Below are 19,144 nucleotides of genomic sequence, written 5' to 3' on the forward strand. Positions count from 1 at the left end.
GCTCCAGTCTTTCCAACAAGGTACTATGGAACATCAAAACAATTTTGATTTGTTACAACAGCTTCAGATCATGATAGGCTTGAAGTTTGTTACACCATTTGCCAGACAAACCTCTACAAAATGTGTATCAATTCCCAAACTAAGCAATTGATTATATCATTATTTGCAGTTTCCACACAATGTTTCATAATATTATTCGATTTTTATAGCAAGAAACTCAAATAATCCACAAATTGTTATTGAAACACTCCCACTTCAAGAGCTCACAGCAATAACAATACAAGTTCAGAAGCAAACAAACATTGCGCCAGATTTCGTATGAAACGCGCCATCATCCCGAAGTTTCTACCACAGACTGTAGTTCAACCGCAGCCGTAGTGCGAAAACTGGCGAAAACCCCTGCCCACCTTACCCCACGGCGGAGCTCGGTTGCAATTTGTAAATACGCACCGAATCTATATCATTTGGGGTGCTTGAGGTTGTCATAGGCGGCGGAACAGGGGGAGGGGCACCATGCCCCCTTGATTTTGCCATGATGACATTAGCCCTATGGGCATTGCATGGAAAGAATGGGACCAAAGGTTGGCAGTACCCCCCCCCCGTAATTAAAGGTATTCCGCCGCTGCTGTAGGTTGCCGGTTGCCCCCCGTGGCGATGCTAATGGCTACTGATACGGAACTTACTATTTATTCTGCTGCATACATTTCCAGACTATAGTCCAGATGGATGTCGAAATTGCCCCACTAAAAAGCATGGATGACTTCATGCTGAACTCAGCAAGATTTCAGATTCCAAACTTCAAGGATGCTGACAAATGGACTAACAGGGTCGTCCATAACCTGCTGTATTATCAGACAAACTACTTCTTGCTTGTTATTGCCATTTTCCTGGTCATTGGGTGAGTGCAATGCTGTGCAGATCGTTACCTACCGAATTGTGCTTTCTATGCTTGGTTCGTCATTTGTGTGAACTGTGAAGTTAGTTGGAACTAGATAATATGATTGGTCAATGCTCAATCAGCTTCTGCTGCAAACATTATGTAGCCTCTACCAAAGATGGAAAATGATTATTTCTATACGTAAATATTTTTTAATTCCTTTTGCAGATTACAGATATGCATAATTTTCTTCTCTGTTCATATTAACTTTGTAAGCATAAAAGTCATCAAACTGTAACAAAAAATAATTTGAGTGACGTATATTTCCTGAAGTGTTTGATATCAGTGACCTAAGGTTAGGCCAAGGATAGGCCAATTTTGCTCTCTCTCCATTATGCAGCGTGACCCCCCAAAAACGGGCCCCCAACTTTCGATGGCTGTTGTTTTCCCAATTCCTGTAAAAACCAATTGAGACGTACATGGTAGTTACTTAGAAATGTTTACAACATCATTTCAAAATTTGAGAACCCTAGGTCAGTTCCTCTGGATTCTACAACAGTTCTTCGAGATGACTGCATTTTGGAACCTTGCTTTTCTTGAGGTGCAACGGGTGGACCCCAAAATTGCTTGTTAGCAGTTCGGCTGTACCTTTCGTGAGGGTTCTGCATGGTTAGATGGGTATCATACTTTTTTCATTCGGTAAATGTCAAGTTTAAGTCCTAAGAAGATTTCATTGATAAATTTTTCATATTTTTACATTATTTGACTTCCTGAATCCAAAAATGATACTCATATGTCTCGCAAATAAAAGAATAAAACATAATCAAACCTGACCTAACCTTACCTACTTACCTATAACCTACCAACCTACAACCTACAAACCTACCCTAACCTAACCTACAAACCTACCTACCTACAACCTAAAACCTACAACCTAACCTAACCTAAAACCTAAAATTTTTGCTGTTTCATATTCGTATCAACAGCGTCACAATTGTAGTTAGGACCTAAACTTGACATATACCTTTCATTCATATGTACTTCATTCATTTACATCATAAAATCGAATTTGACTTTGACATTGACTCGTCCGTAACAACTCCTATTTAAATAATGCCGTTAATTGCCACGTAAAACCACTCCGGAACTGTCTCGTCACTCTTTAAATCTGTCGCACGGAAATAGGGAGAACAGGGTACCTATAAATCAATTGCGATGATGATGAATCAATGATGTGGAATAGAATGTTTTTTTTTTAATTTGTAAGGAATGCATCTGAAGCTTGTGCAAGTAACTACTATAGTACTATGAGTGCTTAGTGGCATCATCAGATGATCATTATCACGATGATGATGATGATGATGATGATGATGATGATCCTCAATCATCACCATCATAGTACCGACGGTCAGGGGTCTCGCGGGGTCAGATGCCCTGGGGCGGGACCCCGGTAAAATGTCATTTGCCCGCCGGTCGCGGTCCCGGAGATGACGGCCGACAGCAGCCACTCATCAATGCGGCGGCGGGACACGGTGTCAGTGTGTGTGGGGTGGCGACTGAGCCCGGTCTGCTCAATGCGGCGGCGGGACACGGTGTGTGTGGCGTGGGGTGGCGACTGAGCCCGGTCTGCTCTGGCCGGCAGTGTGCTGCACCCGGCGCAGCTGGGCTGCGGCCTGCTGGCGCTGACAGCACCGGCCGGCCTGCTGAGCTGGACCGCTGGCCGGCCCAAGCGCCGACAGCTGCACCCGCTGACCAGCCTGCTGCTCCTGCTGGTCGCCGCCAGCGGAGTCGTCTACCTGATAGGCTCAGTGCTGGTCTTTGTCATCGGCGTCTGGCTGCCAGCGTTCGGTGAGATTTACGAGATTCAGTGATTTGCGGAACAGGGGATTGTCTTAACTCATTAACGACGATAATTCCGTGGGAAAATTTCGGCAGTTTTGCTTCTTGCCCTATGTTTCTATATGCACTTGAAACGCACATACGATGTATTGAAAAATTAAAACACCTTTAACATATATTTCTGGACTGGCAACTTACCTAGGTTGTCACTCAGCGTTGGCGTCGTAGGCGGCGGAACGGGGAGGGCACCGGGACACCGTGCTCCCTTTAATTTTGGAATTTTGACATTAGCCCTATGGGCGTTGCATGGAAAGAATGGGACCAAAAGTCGGCAGTGCCCCCCTTAACCCGCGCCCCGTTGGGCTCTGCCGAGCAACGCGCCCCGTTGGGGGGGGGGGGGCAATTTGGCACCCCCCTAAGATCTCGAGAACCACGCAACCTAGCGACAAGCGGCAAACGGTGTTGGATAGCCCTATCAGGGAACTACCTTGTGACCCAATTTTATTGACCTAGGTCAAACCGATGACGTCGCAGGTCAGGTCAAAGGTCGAATTTTCACCGTTTACAGGCATTTCAAGAAATGCGTTGTAAAATCGAGTAAATTGGTATGTTATTGAAAATCATCGATGGGGAAATGTTCTTCAAACACATCTACTATACTATTTTTAATATGTGAGATGGTGCTTTTTGCCATGATGAATAGATATAAATATGTAAAAATGATCAATAACATGGCAGAAATGTAAAACTTTTATTGTAAAATAGGCCAAATATGAGAATGAATCTGATGATGCTGTAAAGCGAAAGCTCATTCTCATATTTGGCCTATTTTACAATAAAAGTTTTACATTTCTGCCATGTTATTGATCATTTTTACATATTTATATCTACTATACTATTTGTGAAATGAAACTCTGTCTGTCCGTCTGTTTGCACCGTGCAGAGGGGTGCTTTGACGCCGTGCGCAGGCCAAACGGTGCCGTCGAGAGGGCTGAAATTTTCGCACGGTGTTGATGACGTCACGGGCACGTGCAGTGTCGAGGTTCGAGTCCCGGGGGGTGGATGGTTCGCACGTGGCACGCGCTGGAAAAGTGCGTATTTCTTCACAAATTTGCTCGGTCTTCAAGGCATCGGCAGCCGAGTTCAATGGACTTCGACAATAAAATGCATGACGATCGGCGGCGGGTGCCTCTCATTTGCAGATTGGCAAGTTATTTATTCTGATAAACAGAGGCGAATGAAGGTGTTGATTTTCGGTAGATAAAGACACTTTTCACTGCGCTAACACAAATGCGCCGCGTTTGCCGTAATGCGCCACATTTGTCTAAAGGCCCCATTTTTGCCGCAAATTACACAGCTTTGTCAAATATGGTCCGATAAACGTGCGATTCGGTGGAAGGATGCATGACAAAACGACAAGTACAAATGCACCGCGTTTGCCGCAATGCGCCACATTTGTCACAAGGCGCTATTTCCATCAAATATGATTAAGAATAATGGAATTACACGAGTAGGAGCACGGTTAGGAACTCTTTTTTTAGTTCACCAGTTTATATGAAAATCTGTGACCTCACATGACCCAGTGGTAGTGGTGGTAGTGTAGTGGTAGTAGTATTGGTAGGAGTAGCGGTAGGGGTAGTGGTAGTATTAGGGGTAGTGGTAGGGTAGTGTTAGGGGTAGTGGTAGGGGTAGTGATAGGGGTAGGGGTAGGGGTAGGGGTAGGGGTAGGGGTAGTAGTAGGGGTAGTGGTAGGGGTAGTGGTAGGGGTAGTAGTAGGGGCAGTGGTAGTGGTAGGGGTAGTGGTAGGGGTAGGGGTAGGGGTAGTGGTAGGGGTAGTGGTAGGAGTAGTTGTATGGGTAGAAGTAGTAGAAGTGTGGTACAGGCCGATCCAATGTGACGTGGTGACCTATGCGACCTGGCCTGACCGAAGGTGACCTGGCCTGACCCAGTGTGACCGGGGATGGCCAACTTGACCTGACTTGACCCCGCATGACCCAAATTTCATCCAAATAAGCCCACAGATTAGGTATGTTCAAAATTTTCCTCTTCACGTTTCCGTCCATGTCTCTGCTTCCAGACGACAGATCAATTTAAATCAAACACCATTCGAAAGCAAATTGGCTGGTGCCGCATTTTCTGGCTACGCCGCGAGGCAAGTGGCGCAGCCGCTTGTCTACTATACTATTTGTGAAATGAAACTCTGTCTGTCTGTTTGCACCGTGCAGAGGGGTGCTTTGACGCCGTGCACAGGTCAAACGGTACGGTTGAGGGGGCTGAAATTTTCGCAAGGTGTTGATGACGTCACGCGCACGTGCAGTGACGTGTTTTGAAGCTCGGGGGGTGGATGGTTCGCACGTGGCACGCCCTGGAAAAAGGTGCATTTTCTCAAAATTTTGCTCGGCTCTCAAGCTTGCTTCAAGGCATCGGCAGCCGGGTTCAATCGCCTTTGACAATAAAATGCATGACGATCGGCGGCGGGCGCCTCTCATTTGCAGATTGGCAGCTTATTTATTTTGCTAAACAGAGGCGAATGAAGGTGTCGATTTTCAGTAATTAAAGACAGCTTTCAATGCGCTTACACAAATGCACCGCGTTTGCCGTAGTGCGCCACATTTGTCACGAGTTGCCATTTTTGCCGCAAATCGCACAATTTTATCAAATATGGTCCGATAAAGGTGCGATTCGGTGGAAGGATGCATGATTAAACGACACGTAAAAATGCGCCACGTTTGTCGCAACGCGCCACATTCGTCACAAGGCGCCATTTTCGACCAAATATGATTAAGAATAATGGAATTACGCGAGTAGGAGCACGGTTAGGAACTCTTTTTTAGTTTATCAGTTTATCTGATGGTCTCCGACCTCACATGACCCAGTGGTAGTGGTAGGTGTAGTGGTAGTAGTAGCGGTAGGGGTAGTGGTAGTATTAGGGGTAGTGGTAGGGGTAGTGTTAGGGGTAGTAGTAGGGGTAGTGGTAGGGGTAGTAGTAGGGGTAGTAGTAGAGGTAGTAGTAGGGGTAGAAGTAGGGATAGTGGTAGGGGTAGTGGTAGCGGTAGTGGTAGGGGTAGGGGTAGTGTTAGGGGTAGTGGTAGGGGTAGGGGTAGTGGTAGGAGTTGAAGTAGTGGTAGTGGTAGGGGTAGTGGTAGAGGTAGTGGTAGGAGTAGTGGTAGTGGTAGTGGTAGGGGTAGGGGGTAGGGGTAGAAGAGTAGAAGTGTGATACAGGCCGATCCAATGTGACGTGGTGACCTATACGACCTAACCTGACCGAAGATGACCTGGCCTGACCCAGTGTGACCGGGGATGACCATTGACCAGCTTGACCTGACTTGACCCCGTATGACCCAAATTTCATCCAACTAAGTTATTATGTTCAAAATTTTCCTCTGCACGTTTCCGTCCATATCTCTGCTTCCAGACGACATATCAATTTAAATCAAACACCGTTCGAAAGCAAATTGGCTGCTGCCGCATTTTATGGCTACGCCGCGAAGCAAGTGGCGCAGCCGCTTGTCTACTATACTATTTGTAGAATGAAACTCTGTGTGTCTGTGTGTTTGCACCGTGCAGAGGGGTGCTTTGACGCCGTGCACAGGTCAAACGGTGCGGTCGAGGGGGCTGAAATTTTCGCAGGGTGTTGATGACGTCACGCGCACGTGCAGTGTCGTGTTTCGAGTCCCGGGGGTGGATGGGTCGCACGTGGCACGCCCTGGAAAAAGGTGCATTTTCTCCAAATTTTGCTCGGCTCTCAAGCTTGCTTCAAGGCATCGGCAGCCAGGTTCAATCGCCTTTGACAATAAAATGCATGACGATCGGCGGCGGGTGCCTCTCATTTGCAGATTGGCAGCTTATTTATTTTGCTAAACAGAGGCGAATGAAGGTGTCGATTTTCAGTAATTAAAGACAGCTTTCAATGCGCTTACACAAATGCACCGCGTTTGCCGTAGTGCGCCACATTTGTCACGAGGTGCCATTTTTGCCGCAAATCGCACAATTTTATCAAATATGGTCCGATAAAGGTGCGATTCGGTGGAAGGATGCATGATTAAACGACAGGTAAAAATGCGCCACGTTTGTCGCAACGCGCCACATTCGTCACAAGGCGCCATTTTCGACCAAATATGATTAAGAATAATGGAATTACGCGAGTAGGAGCACGGTTAGGAACTCGTTTTTAGTTTATCAGTTTATCTGATGGTCTCCGACCTCACATGACCCAGTGGTAGTGGTAGGTGTAGCGGTAGTAGTAGCGGTAGGGGTAGTGGTAGTATTAGGGGTAGTGGTAGGGGTAGTGTTAGGGGTAGTAGTAGGGGTAGTGGTAGGGGTAGTAGTAGGGGTAGTAGTAGAGGTAGTAGTAGGGGTAGAAGTAGGGGTAGTGGTAGGGGTAGTGGTAGGGGTAGTGGTAGCGGTAGTGGTAGGGGTAGGGGTAGTGTTAGGGGTATTGGTAGTGGTAGTGGTAGTGGTAGGGGTAGTGGTAGATGTAGTTGTAGGGGTAGTGGTAGGGTTAGGGGTAGTGGTAGGGGTAGGGGTAGTGGTAGGAGTTGAAGTAGTGGTAGTGGTAGGGGTAGTGGTAGAGGTAGTGGTAGGAGTAGTGGTAGTGGTAGTGGTAGGGGTAGGGGTAGGGGTAGAAGCAGTAGAAGTGTGGTACAGGCCGATCCAATGTGACGTGGTGACCTATACGACCTAACCTGACCGAAGATGACCTGGCCTGACCCAGTGTGACCGGGGATGACCAGCTTGACCTGACTTGACCCCGTATGACCCAAATTTCATCCAACTAAGTTATTATGTTCAAAATTTTCCTCTGCACGTTTCCGTCCATATCTCTGCTTCCAGACGACATATCAATTTAAATCAAACACCATTCGAAAGCAAATTGGCTGCTGCCGCATTTTATGGCTACGCCGCGAAGCAAGTGGCGCAGCCGCTTGTATTTTGCTATTTGAGGTCACTGATACCAGGTCAGGTCACAGAGGTCAGGCCACGGGGGGGGGGGGGGGAGGGTCACAATATGAAAGTGTCGTGTGATACATGTTTTATGGTCCATTTTACATGACAAATGCGATTATGTGGGTCAGGCAGACTTTTGGGCCAGCTTAGGTCACGTTTTGGTCAAGGTCAGGTCGAGGTCAGGTCAAATTAGGTCAAATTTCAAAGTTGATATTTTTGCATAAAATGGGTATCGATTCGATGCAGCTCATCACGGAGAGATCAATGGTGGTCTTTGTTTTGCCCTACGTGGTCTAGAATCGCTAAAAATTGATTTAAAAAATTTGACGTCATCATTTTTGAAGTTTTTTTTTTCGCTATAACTTGGCCAAAAAACGAGATATCGATCTGAAATTTGGTATGTATATAGAAGAGCACAGGCACTATCATATTTATTCCGTTTTTTCGAAATTCGGAAGGTTTTTTGGATTTTTAGATAGCAGTTTTGTAGCGCTGCTTTTTGTCTACTAGACCATATAAAGAACTTTGAAATTGCTTTGTTACTGTAGATTTGGTGAGCGTTTCAAGATTGCATGTTTTTTTGCTCATTTTTGCTCGAACATGACCTCAGTTTGACCTCAATAACTCCTGACCTAAGGTGACCTAAGACTTGAAATTCGGTGTGAAGGTGTCAAATTGATGCCCGGGAAGGTACTCAAAATTTGGCGGCGCTGCGCGCCGCCGTTTTCTTGCTATTCAGGAAAACCACAGGGGGGCCAAATTGGCCCCCCCAACAGGGCGAGGGCTAATTGAAGGTATTCCGCCGCCACTGATTGGCGTAGTCAAAATTCGGACAAAATTCTGCCGTTTCCGAGCAAAAGTGCGCTATTCCCGTTTACAATGCTAACCCTATGGCGAGCGAACCTTTGCACGCGCCAAGGGCGCACCCCCGGCCGCATCACGTCCAAAATTTAATACGACATACGTGTAAAGGTTCCCCACATTTCTGTAAACTTTCACGGCCGTAGGTCAACGGGCGCCGCCGCAATGAGCGCTACAAAGTGACTACGTCGCACACGGCGGCGGCGGCGGCGGATTATTTAGGATTTATGTTATTGATTGTAAGATTTGATGACAGATTGGGTGTGATGGAATATCATAAATAACTAAAGGTGTTTGCAAGCTCGAAAATCAAAAGTAAGTGAAATTACTGTGGCCGTCCAGGGATGACCGTGATGCCGAACGCTGAAGTGAGGGATATTATCCCGCGGATGCTTGTCCCCTAAACGACGCATACTGAGCGTAGGTTGTCACAAATAATTTTCCGACTGAGGATATCCAGAGGATGACGTTTTCCGGATGCCAAGCGCACGCCATAGGGTAAGGAGAGGTAACTTCGTGAAATCCTCATCTTCATGATTCGCGATTTTTCAAATCTGAAAACTTGCAGCGGTGTCAATCATTTCTTCCTGTGGGGCTAGGGCAGTAGGTGGAGTGACAATTTGGTAAGCAGTTGTCCCTCCTTCGGTTTATATGGTATAACCTTAGGGTATGATAGGGGAGAGTGGGGCAAAGCGGCCACCTTAACGCTTCTTACGATGCCGACGCTTGATTTTGAAACTTAGAAAAGATTCTTTTTTTATACCAATGTGATCCCTATTAAATTGCCTTTTATTTCAACTGCGTTTCATTTCCAAAGGCGTTCACATATTGAAGATATTAACAAAACTTTGAACCTATGCATATTGGCCGCTTTGCCCCATACCCTGGGGCAAAGCGGCCACCGGCGACTTCTCAAGTCTCGATATGAGAAACAGAATGGTTGCCTCATATACGACTAGGGTATTTGATGGTGACAAGGTTTAAAGGTAGTGTGCCACCTTTAAAAGATTTCCCATTTTATTTTTCCTAGGATAAGAAGCTTCTGTTTTTACCTAATATCGCAAAAAAAAATCAAAAATGGACCTGGAATAGTGCCTTTTTCGCCTAAAAGTTTATCGGTTTTTAGATATGTATAACAACTGTAGTGGGCTCACCTGCAAACAGGCGTCGGGCAACAATCGCGAATGCGGCGCACTTGTGACAATAAGCAAAGGTCATTATAGTGTTACGACCATACGACGTACGGGAATGAGTTATCAGCTGTCTAATCGTAGACAACACAATGTCGAGCCTTAAACTGTAAGCCCGTATTGGTACTGTTTCTTTTATTTGGCTGTCGAACATTATTTATGGTTTGAAATATGATTTTATGTAAAATAATTGATATGAAAAAGCCGTCTTATAAGTTATGACCCCATTTCACCACACGCAAGTGGCAGAAATGACAATGATCAGCTGACGCATTTTTGTTGGCCGAAGTCAGAGCGCGCGGCCCGACGCACCACGCGTATTTGGAAATTCCGACCTCGACGAGCATCAGAAGCCACCTAACAGGCGTGTTCGAAACCGCAGGAGATGGTGATGAACGGGTTTATCGAAACTTGATTGGATGAGCATATCGGTAATAGCGATTTCAGTGTGTGCATTTATTGCTCATAGTGGTGTGAAATGTGGTTGGGGTACGACCGACAACCCGTCGGGGCGAATTTCGCACTGGGGTACTCAAAATTTGAAGAATTTAAGACGTTTCCATGAGTTTTGAAGGTATGAATAAGTTCTAAAAATCCGGTTCTCCTTATCTGGGCCATTAACTCCATACGGTCCAAGAAAGCTGGCACACTACCTTTAAGCGAGGATGGATGCTTACTTTGTCAGCATCCCACCTGTAGGTAAACAAAGAAAAGATTTTCATGGAAAAACATTTAATTGCATTATTTGGTAACTCGTGTAACCGGAAAGTGGCCAAGATGAATGCATGACGACATATTTGAACATAAATCATGTTTTTTATCCAGATGAAAACAACTTATGGTCATTTGGGGGCTGGCCACTTTGCCCCGGCCACTTTGCCCCGCGCGTACCGTCCGAGACAAAAATATTTCAGCTCAGCTATTGGTGGGGTTAAACAGCATTAAAATTGGTGGAAGACATGTACGATAACCACACAATGCATGGACAAGAACGCTTATAAAAATTCCAAACAGTTATGGAATAAAACAACATTTAAAAAGTGTTTACATAGTTGGTAACCTGGCAAGAAATGCTTTTACGTGTGGCGATGGGCCTAAAACCCCGGTCTGGCTCATTCGAACGACCGCAAAGAGAAGCATTATTGGAAACCATAAATTGGAACTGAAGCCAGCTGTGGAGGGCTGAAACGATGGGTGGCCGCTTTGCCCCGGGTGGCCGCTTTGCCCCACTCTCCCCTACCTAATTAGCGACACCCTCAATTTGAACCGACGCTGCTCACGCTTTATAGGTGCCACGGTATTACTGGATTGATTTTCGGAGAGATCGTTTATTTTCCTACCAGAATCTATCCATTTCCTGCCCCGATATCCACCAATTTATTTGTAGTGAGAATTTTGGCAAACCATTGCAAAAAAAAAAAAACGCTTATAGGCAACTCGTCCCGATCAGCGACCGGGGAGGGTCGCTTATAGGTCAATGGGTTTCACGATAGGAAAAATAGCGAAACAATGTTGCGCTCGAAAACATGAAATAAGATGCTTAAATACCTATCACATGTTTGAACGTTTGAAACCACGAAAAGACTGCAAACTCGCGGCTAATGCGAGCCGACACACGCTGAATCACGATTCCGGCCAAACATGGTCTCGAAAAATAGGTCACAGGTCAAAGGTCATTTGGGTCAGGGCCATGAAAATTTCAGGGTAGGTGTAACATTGATTAATTCGAGAGCATTTAAAGTTTCGTCGCAATCGACCGCTTTTTACGCGAGTTATTCGCGAAAAACCGAGGGGATTCTTTCGACCCCCCCCCCCCCCCTCCTATACGGGCGAGGGTTAACCCGCGCCCCGTAGGGGGGGGGGGGCGAAACGGCCCCTGTCCTTTTCCTTCGATATCTCCTAAACGACTGCATCTATCGTCACCAAACTTTCAGGACCTTTCCGGGCATTAGTTTTACACATTGCGACCAAACGTTTTTCCAGAGGGTATGATAGGTTGGCCGGAAATGACGTCAGAATGACGTAATGTTCTGCCATTTTCGACCGAAAAAGGTTTGACGAGAAGAGCTCAGGCCTACATCTTTGAAGTAAGAGAAAATGTTTAAGACAGGTGTAGAATTAAAGTACTGTAAAACTGTTATCTCGGATTGTTGAAATGTTTGGATTTTGACCCCCAAAAATGAAAAAAAATTTGTTTTAGATAATAGCCAAATAATCCCAAAAGTTTTTCGAATTTCGTAAAAACCGGAATATATGTGATAGTCCCTCCCAACTTCCATACCATATTTGAGCCTGATACCTCCTTTTTTGGCCAAGTTAAAGCGAAAACACTGTTCAAAATTAATTACGTCAAATTGTCAAACTCATTTTTTTTTTTTGTAGCATTTCTAGACAACGTAGCGCAAAACAACGACCACCATTAAACTCCCCGTGACGAGCTGCATCGAATCGATACCCATTTTATTCAAAAATATCAACTTTAAAATTTGACCTGATCTTCACCAGGGCCCTGTTTCACCGGTGATAGCAGCACGCTGCTTTTACACGTGTCAAATTGGGTTTCCATGGAAACATCAACAGGCCCATTGCTCCAACACTACCGCAAGTGTGACGTCAGCTCGCGCAATTTGATAGCAGCGTGGTAGCAGCATCCCGTGAAACACCGCCCTGAACAGAACACAGGTAACCTAAACTGGCCCCAAATGTTGCCTGGCCCACATAATCGCATTTGTCATGTAAAATGGACCATAAAACATGTATCACACGACACTTTCGTATTGTGACCCTCAGTGACCTGACCTGGTATCAATGGCCTCAAATAGCAAAATACGAGTTTAACGGACGATTCCCACATCGATGATTTTCAATAACATGCTTTTTACTCGATTTTACAACACATTTCTTGAAATGCCTGTAAACGGTGAAAATTCGACCTTTGACATGACCTGTGACGTCATCGGTTGGACCGAGGCCAATGAAATTTGGTCGCAAGGTAGTTCCGTGGTAGGGCTATCCAACGCCGTTTGAATTTTGAAAATCGGCCGGTAACTTTCCGAGAAATTAGGGGGTGATCGTCTTGTCAATGTGTGTCGGATCATTTTTTCTTGAATTCACCTTCATTGATCACTTTCTTCGCAGTAATGTTGGTACATGCATCTATGCGCCTTCGTAACATCAGAAACAAGCTGACCAACCGGCTGGACGCACTGGCGCTGAGGCGGACGCCGATGGGCATCCTTCTGGAGGAGCTGGGCGTCGATAGCGACAGGTTCGTGTTTCGAGAGCGCGGATATTGAGGCTTTACCGCGGCTTCTGAGGGTACTGAGGACTTGCCGCAGCTATTGAGGCCCCTACCGCAGCTTCTGTCTACTGGGGGCCCTACCGCAGCTACTGTCTACTGAGGCCCCTACCGCAGCTACTGTCTACTGAGGGCTCTACCGCAGCTACTGTCTTCTGAGGCCCCTACCGCAGCTACTGTCTACTGAGGCCCCTACCGCAGCTACTGTCTACTGAGGGCCCCACCGCAGCTACTGTCTACTGAGGCCCCTACCTCAGCTTCTGTCTCCTGGGGGCCCTACCGCAGCTACTGTCTACTGAGCCCATACCGCAGCTACTGTCTACTGAGGCCCCTACCGCAGCTACTGTCTACTGAGGGCTCTACCGCAGCTACTGTCTACTGAGGGCCCTACCGCGGCTACTGTCTACTGAGGCCCCTACCGCAGCTACTGTCTACTGAGGGCCCTACCGTAGCTACTGTCTCCTGAGGCCCCTACCGCAGCTTCTGTCTACTGAGGGCCCTACCGCGGCTACTCTCTGCTGAGGGCTCTACCGCAGCTTCTGTCTACTGAGGGCCCCACGGCAGCTACTGTCTGCTGAGGCCCCTACCGTAGCTACTGTCTCCTGAGGCCCCTACCGCAGCTACTGTCTACTGAGGGCCCTACCGCCGTTACCGACTCCCCTGCCGCAGATACTGAGCCATCTTTTCTGCAAATGGCATTGGGCGCGATGACGCTGGCCTAGAATTTGGCACGGCCATTCTAAAGACCAGACGGTCTCGTGGGCTGTGATGCATGCATGAGGTTTCGGGCTCGAAGCCAGATTTAGGCGCATTTTTAAACGGACAATAGCCGTCCGGTGATGAGGTTTATATCATGTGATTAGCTAGTTATGCATTTTTTTTCATGAATGACGTGCCAACAGTGGGCTGTGTGGCCGGATTGTTACAGCTGCGCCTGTTTTGGCGCATGTCTGGAGTGTTGAAGGACGCCTGACGCCTCGATGGATATTTGAATGCGGCGTCCACCACCGTCGGCCGTCACCGGTCTATCCCTGTAGCGCGTCTGTGGCACGTGGAGCAGCGCTCCCGTGGCGGCCACCAGCCGCGCCCAGCCGTGGCAGGCGGCTTCGCTAATATATCTCCGCCGTAAGCTATCGGCTATAACGCACATTGACCACTGACCAGGCTAGTCCCTACTCTTGAAGTAAGCGGGAATTGAACGGATCCGTGGTCAGAGCCGGGCGGCGTTAGTACAGCGGTTTATCCAGCGACACTGGCGGCGTTAGTAGTTTGATTATCCAGCGACACTGGCGGCGTTAGTAGTTTGATTATCCAGCGACACTGGCGGCGTTAGTAGTTTGATTATCCAGCGACACTGGCGGCGTTAGTAGTTTGATTATCCAGCGACACTGGCGGCGTTAGTAGTTTGATTATCCAGCGACACTGGCGGCGTTAGTAGTTTGATTATCCAGCGACACTGGCGGCGTTAGTAGTTTGATTATCCAGCGACACTGGCGGCGTAAGCGGGTCTGACGGCACCGGCTGTGCTAGTAGCGGGTTATCCGACAGCACTGGCTATGCTGGTATCTCGGTAGTGTCGGAGGAAAGCCTCCCGAAGTGAGCCCTGAAACCGCCCTATTAGGTAGGTACAGTTATCAACTTGAAATTTGAATAAAATGCACGGTTTAGTACAATTGGAGCAACAATCGGAAAATTCCAGCATATTATCTCCCGCCGCCTCGGAGATATATAAAAAAGAGGGAATAATGACAACAACCCTGCCACTGATTGGGTTTAACCGCGCGTCTCTGTGGTATTATGCACCAGAGGCGGATCCAGCTCAGTTTTTTTTTTTGGGGGGGGGGGCAATCCATAACAATTTATCGATTCTTTCCATGCCTCGTCCATAGGCGTAATGTTAAAATTATGCCGTTTGGGGGGGGGGGGGGGCAAATGCCCATTTTCCCCCCTGGATCCGCCACTGTTATGCACTACCACGTACGGCTGGCAACATATTTTTGGAAGACTTGGCGCTCCCTTTCAATGTTCCACCCGACGCCTAAGGCCAAGGAATGGGGTAAGGGTAGTGCAGTGATAGTGTAGGGCTAGGGCTAGGGTTGGGTTCAATAAGACCTTAAGTTAGATGTCGAATGCAATACAATAGTGATGTGTCACAATAGTGATGTGTCGCAGCCGCCTCAGAAGTTTTTTCTGCTTCTGCCAAATTTCTTATAAAAAAAACTAAGGAACACCTTGCTGGAAAGCGTGGATGAATGACACCGCTAGCGCCATGTTTTCGCAGTTGTGAACTGAGCTACGGATAATGAAAGTGTACACATTTATTTAAGCGCCAAAGTTCCAAAGTTCAGTCCCGGCTCAGCACGAGATCAGCAGAGTCATGGAGCCAGACGGCCGGGCGTCCCGGCGTCGCTGGCAGTCCGGCCGGCACGCTGCCGCCGCTCGCTACTGGCCGTCGCCGGCGTCGGCGGGCCGGGAGGCGGCGTTGGCGCGCAGCACGGCGCCCGGGCTCGGGTACGGCCTCTGCTGGAACAGCGGCCCAGACGCCGTCGCGTCCACGCCCGACTTCACGTCACGCTCCAGGCCAGCCGACCACGAGCCTCTGTGGACAGACGCCGCCGTCCGCTCACAGAGCAGTCGCACACCAGACGGCCGCATAAAACGCATCCGTACAGATACATTCCTTCTAAAAGTTTGTATAAATTTAAGATTCACGATTCAGATCCATAGGCGATAGAAGCTTTGCTCAATGAACATATCTTCTCTGTCTCAGCAGGCGGCTCGCCAGGGTCTGTCGGAGCAGGCGACTCACCTGGGGCTGTCGGAGCTCACCTGGGGATATCGGAGTAGGCGGCCGGGTCCATGGGGTCCAGCTCGTCGGGCCGTTTTCTGGCGCGCGCCGCGGCCCGCTCTCGGGGCCGCCGCTCTCGCTCTCGGCGGTGGTCGCGCTCCCTCTGCCTCTCTCGGTCGTGTTCGTCATCCGACATCTCCTGGGGGCGGCCGATCGCCGACAGCACTCTCAGCGCGCTGCGGATCCCTCAGAGACGCACTGCACTACCGCCGCACAGGGCCACCACTGCGCTACAACTGCACAACCGACGACTGTACCCGCGGCTGACCGCCCGTCCCTCTGTACCGGCTGACCGCGTCCCTCTGTACCCCCGGCTGACCGTCCGTCCCTCTGTACCGGCTGACCGCGTCCCTCTGTACCCCCGGCTGACCGTCCGTCCCTCTGCGCAAGATTCCTTTACTACTCAGGTTGGTTCACTAGGGAAATAAAGGCGCCGTGGTGACGTCATTAGAGGAAATCCTTCACGTTCAAATGAAGGGGTCATTTGAATTGCTGATTTTGGCTCGATATAGTCCTATTTTTTTAGTTTCAGCCCCATTTATAGTAAGGAGGCGAACTCATTTTTACATTGGTACAACTTTTGATGACACATAATCCTTGTTTTTTTTTTTCTCCAGCTCGCTGGAAAGATGATGAAATTTGCATGCATGCCTATGCGTGAAGGGAGATTCTACCGCCGTGGTGACGTCACGGTAAAGGGATTCTGGAGCTCGTGAGCGGGGGCTGCGTCTGCGGCCCCTGTCGAGCGGTCGTACCTGGTCGCTGGCCGGCCGAGCGGTGTCGGTGTGCGGCTCGGTAGGCTGGCCCGCCTGCCCCTCGCGCTGCGCCGCCTGCAGCTGAAGCCGCAGCGCGGCCGCGCAGGCGCCCGGCCTGGCGCGCGGGTGTCCCGGCGGCAGCCAGGATACCACCTCCGTCTCCGTATTCCAGTAGTAGTAACGGCCGCTGGGAACGAGGGGTACATAAAAACGCTGAGACGGCACCGGCCGCTGGAGGTACAGCCCTCAGCAGACTGCGTGGTAGGTATTATTTTTTTTTTCGACAAAACCGGTAATAACTCAAAGATTATGTTATCAGTCGCAGGGGGCTGTCATCCCGAGCTTTCCTATGTGCCGGGCGCCCGACTGTTTAACATTACCCGTGACGTCACCGGGGGGCGTACACTTGTCAGCTGGCCTTCCCCGCAAGTTTGGCCGATTTTGCGGGTACGATTTTGAGGGTCACGGTTGTAAACAAGTTCCTTTCCGGAAACGTTCCGGAAACGCTGGAAACGGTGTCATCCTTCTACTTTCCGGAAATTGCTTCATTACTACTTTGCGCCTAAAATCACTTTAACCCTCGCCGGCACAGGGAGTTGAGTTGATGCAACCCCCCCCCCCCCTAAGGTTTTTCGCGAATAACTGGCGTAAAAAACGGCCGATCGCGACGGAACTTTCAGTACCCTCGCATTGATCAATTGTACACCTATCCTGAAAATTTCATGACCCTGACCCAAATGACCTTTGACCTGTGGGCTGTGACCTACTTTCCGAGACCATGTTTGGCCAGAATCGCGATTCGGCGTATGTCGGCTCGCATTAGCCGCGCGTTTGCAAGCTTTTCGTGGTTTCAAACGTTCAAACATGTGATTTGATGTTGCTCTTATGCATTAGGGTGGATGTCAAGGTCACCTGAAGGTCAGGTCAGTTCATTGGCCTTTGGTGACCTCGGTTCACTTTTTCGAGTTTTACATCTTTCTAGGCCAGTTTTTGGAGCTGATTTCGAATTTAGCAACCATTTGAACATTTACGAAGTAGTTTTGGTGCCTTCGTAACATGTTACGAAGCTGTCAGAGGCGGTTGACACGTATTACGAATACCCGTCACGACCTCTACCGGTTGACCTGACCTGACCTGACCCGACCTGGTCTAAATGCTTAAAGACATCATCTCTGATCAAAACTAACACGATATTCGTGATCAGCACCCCGGAGAACTCCATAGCAGCCACACTACGACTTTCTAACAGGTCCCGATAATCCTGATTTTTGGGTCATTGACCGGACCTAGAAGGTCACCCGATGACCTAGGATCTTAAAATTGGATATCATCGGCTTCCTCTCGTGACGGGCAACACGCTCGTTTTTCCGCGAAGCTCTAGCTCAATCAGGGGCCAAACGCGAGGGGGGTCGTACCCCCCCCCCCTTGTGCCGTCGAATGACGCAAAATGGCCTGTGCCGGCGAGGGTTAAAGGAAAAGGGCCACCTTCGTGAAATATGAAGATATCGTTGTTTTTCATTTTGACATTATTATTTTTCATTTTCTTTTTAAAACTGGTGCCAGAAGTGCACAATTCGCTAAAAAGTATTTAAAACTATTTAACATATTGGTACTATGTTGATACTCTCTACGGCACCTACTGTATGATGGCATAGCGATGACGTCACACTCAAGCCAATCAGCGTTCAGAAGACAGACTCGTCGGATTGTGTCAGATAAGCTGATTGGTTAAAGCTGAGCTGGTTGGAGCTGATTGGTAAAAAACCAAAGCCTCGCCGCGGGTGGCTGTATTGTCGGATAAGAACGCATTCCTGGGATAAGGACGCATTCCTGGCGTTTTTTCTTTTAAAATCGCCGATAACTACGAATGGAGGCCGAAATCGGCCGTAAGGAGGTAGACAGATAGGTTTTCGGACACGGGCTACAAGATGGCTATCTCAGTTTCAATCCCCATGTTAACCCGCGCCCGGCTGGGGGTCCTGGATTTCCACGCCCTGCTGGGGGGGGGGGGGTGTTTGAACACCCCCCCTTGTAACTCGGCTCCTGGGCCACGTAGCGATACGCGGAAGGCGGCGTTCGAAAGAGCGTCAAAAATAATGACGAAATCACTTCGGTCAATTTTTTGGTCAGGTCAAAGGTCAGGTCACCAGAGGTCATTGAAGGCAAAATTTCGCCGATTTCCAGGTCGAATGTCGAAAATTTCCAAGAAGCCAACGCATAACTCGAGAACCAATAGAGCTACAGCGCCGCGGAAAAGTGCATTCGATAGCCCTATTAAAGCCCTTTCTGAGTAATTCTCTCAGATTTGACCTAACGTCAACGGTTTTGCCTGCAGGGGGCAAAAACTTGCAAAAATAGCCGATTTTTTTCGGAAACAGTTTTTCTGCAATAACTTTTGACCCAAGCCTTGTACGAGCTTACTTTTACCGGCATCGTGTTCCTCTCGTCAAGACGCATCGAATGAACTATAAGTTGACCTTGAAAGGTCAACTTGAAAATTGACCTCAGGTCAAGGTCATGACCTGACCG

The 19,144-nt window shown here is 48.4% G+C and overlaps 2 protein-coding genes across 5 annotated transcripts in view; one reads left to right on the top strand and one right to left on the bottom strand.

Moving 5' to 3' along the window:
• The first annotated feature begins 433 nt into the window (after positions 1–433).
• Positions 434–14,143, top strand: LOC122384444 (PRA1 family protein 3-like). Of its 2 annotated transcripts, none has more exons than XM_043371830.1 (4): positions 434–478; positions 711–898; positions 2,520–2,725; positions 12,853–14,143. In XM_043371830.1, exons 2-4 carry the CDS (start codon positions 723–725, stop codon positions 13,008–13,010), a joined length of 540 nt encoding a protein of 179 aa, XP_043227765.1. In that variant the 5' UTR covers positions 434–478; positions 711–722; the 3' UTR covers positions 13,011–14,143. The 2 variants fall into 2 exon arrangements, with proteins under 2 accessions (XP_043227765.1, XP_043227766.1); XM_043371831.1 differs by lacking the exon at positions 434–478 and adding an exon at positions 485–581.
• Positions 14,144–15,312: 1,169 nt separating this feature from the next.
• LOC122384443 (polyglutamine-binding protein 1-like) overlaps positions 15,313–19,144 on the bottom strand; it is a 52,842-nt gene continuing 49,010 nt past the window's right edge. For all 3 annotated transcript variants that reach the window (XM_043371827.1, XM_043371828.1, XM_043371826.1), the window contains exons 5-7: positions 16,616–16,802; positions 15,842–15,999; positions 15,313–15,611 (exon numbers count right to left, since the gene is read on the bottom strand). In XM_043371827.1, coding sequence (XP_043227762.1) covers positions 15,455–15,611; positions 15,842–15,999; positions 16,616–16,802 — 502 coding nt within the window. In that variant the 3' untranslated portion in view covers positions 15,313–15,454. The remainder of the gene's footprint in view (positions 15,612–15,841; positions 16,000–16,615; positions 16,803–19,144) is intronic.

This window comes from Amphibalanus amphitrite, unplaced genomic scaffold, assembly GCF_019059575.1.
Source record: "Amphibalanus amphitrite isolate SeventyFive unplaced genomic scaffold, NRLGWU_Aamphi_draft 000190F_arrow, whole genome shotgun sequence".
In the NCBI taxonomy this organism is placed as follows: Eukaryota; Metazoa; Arthropoda; class Thecostraca; order Balanomorpha; family Balanidae; genus Amphibalanus; species Amphibalanus amphitrite.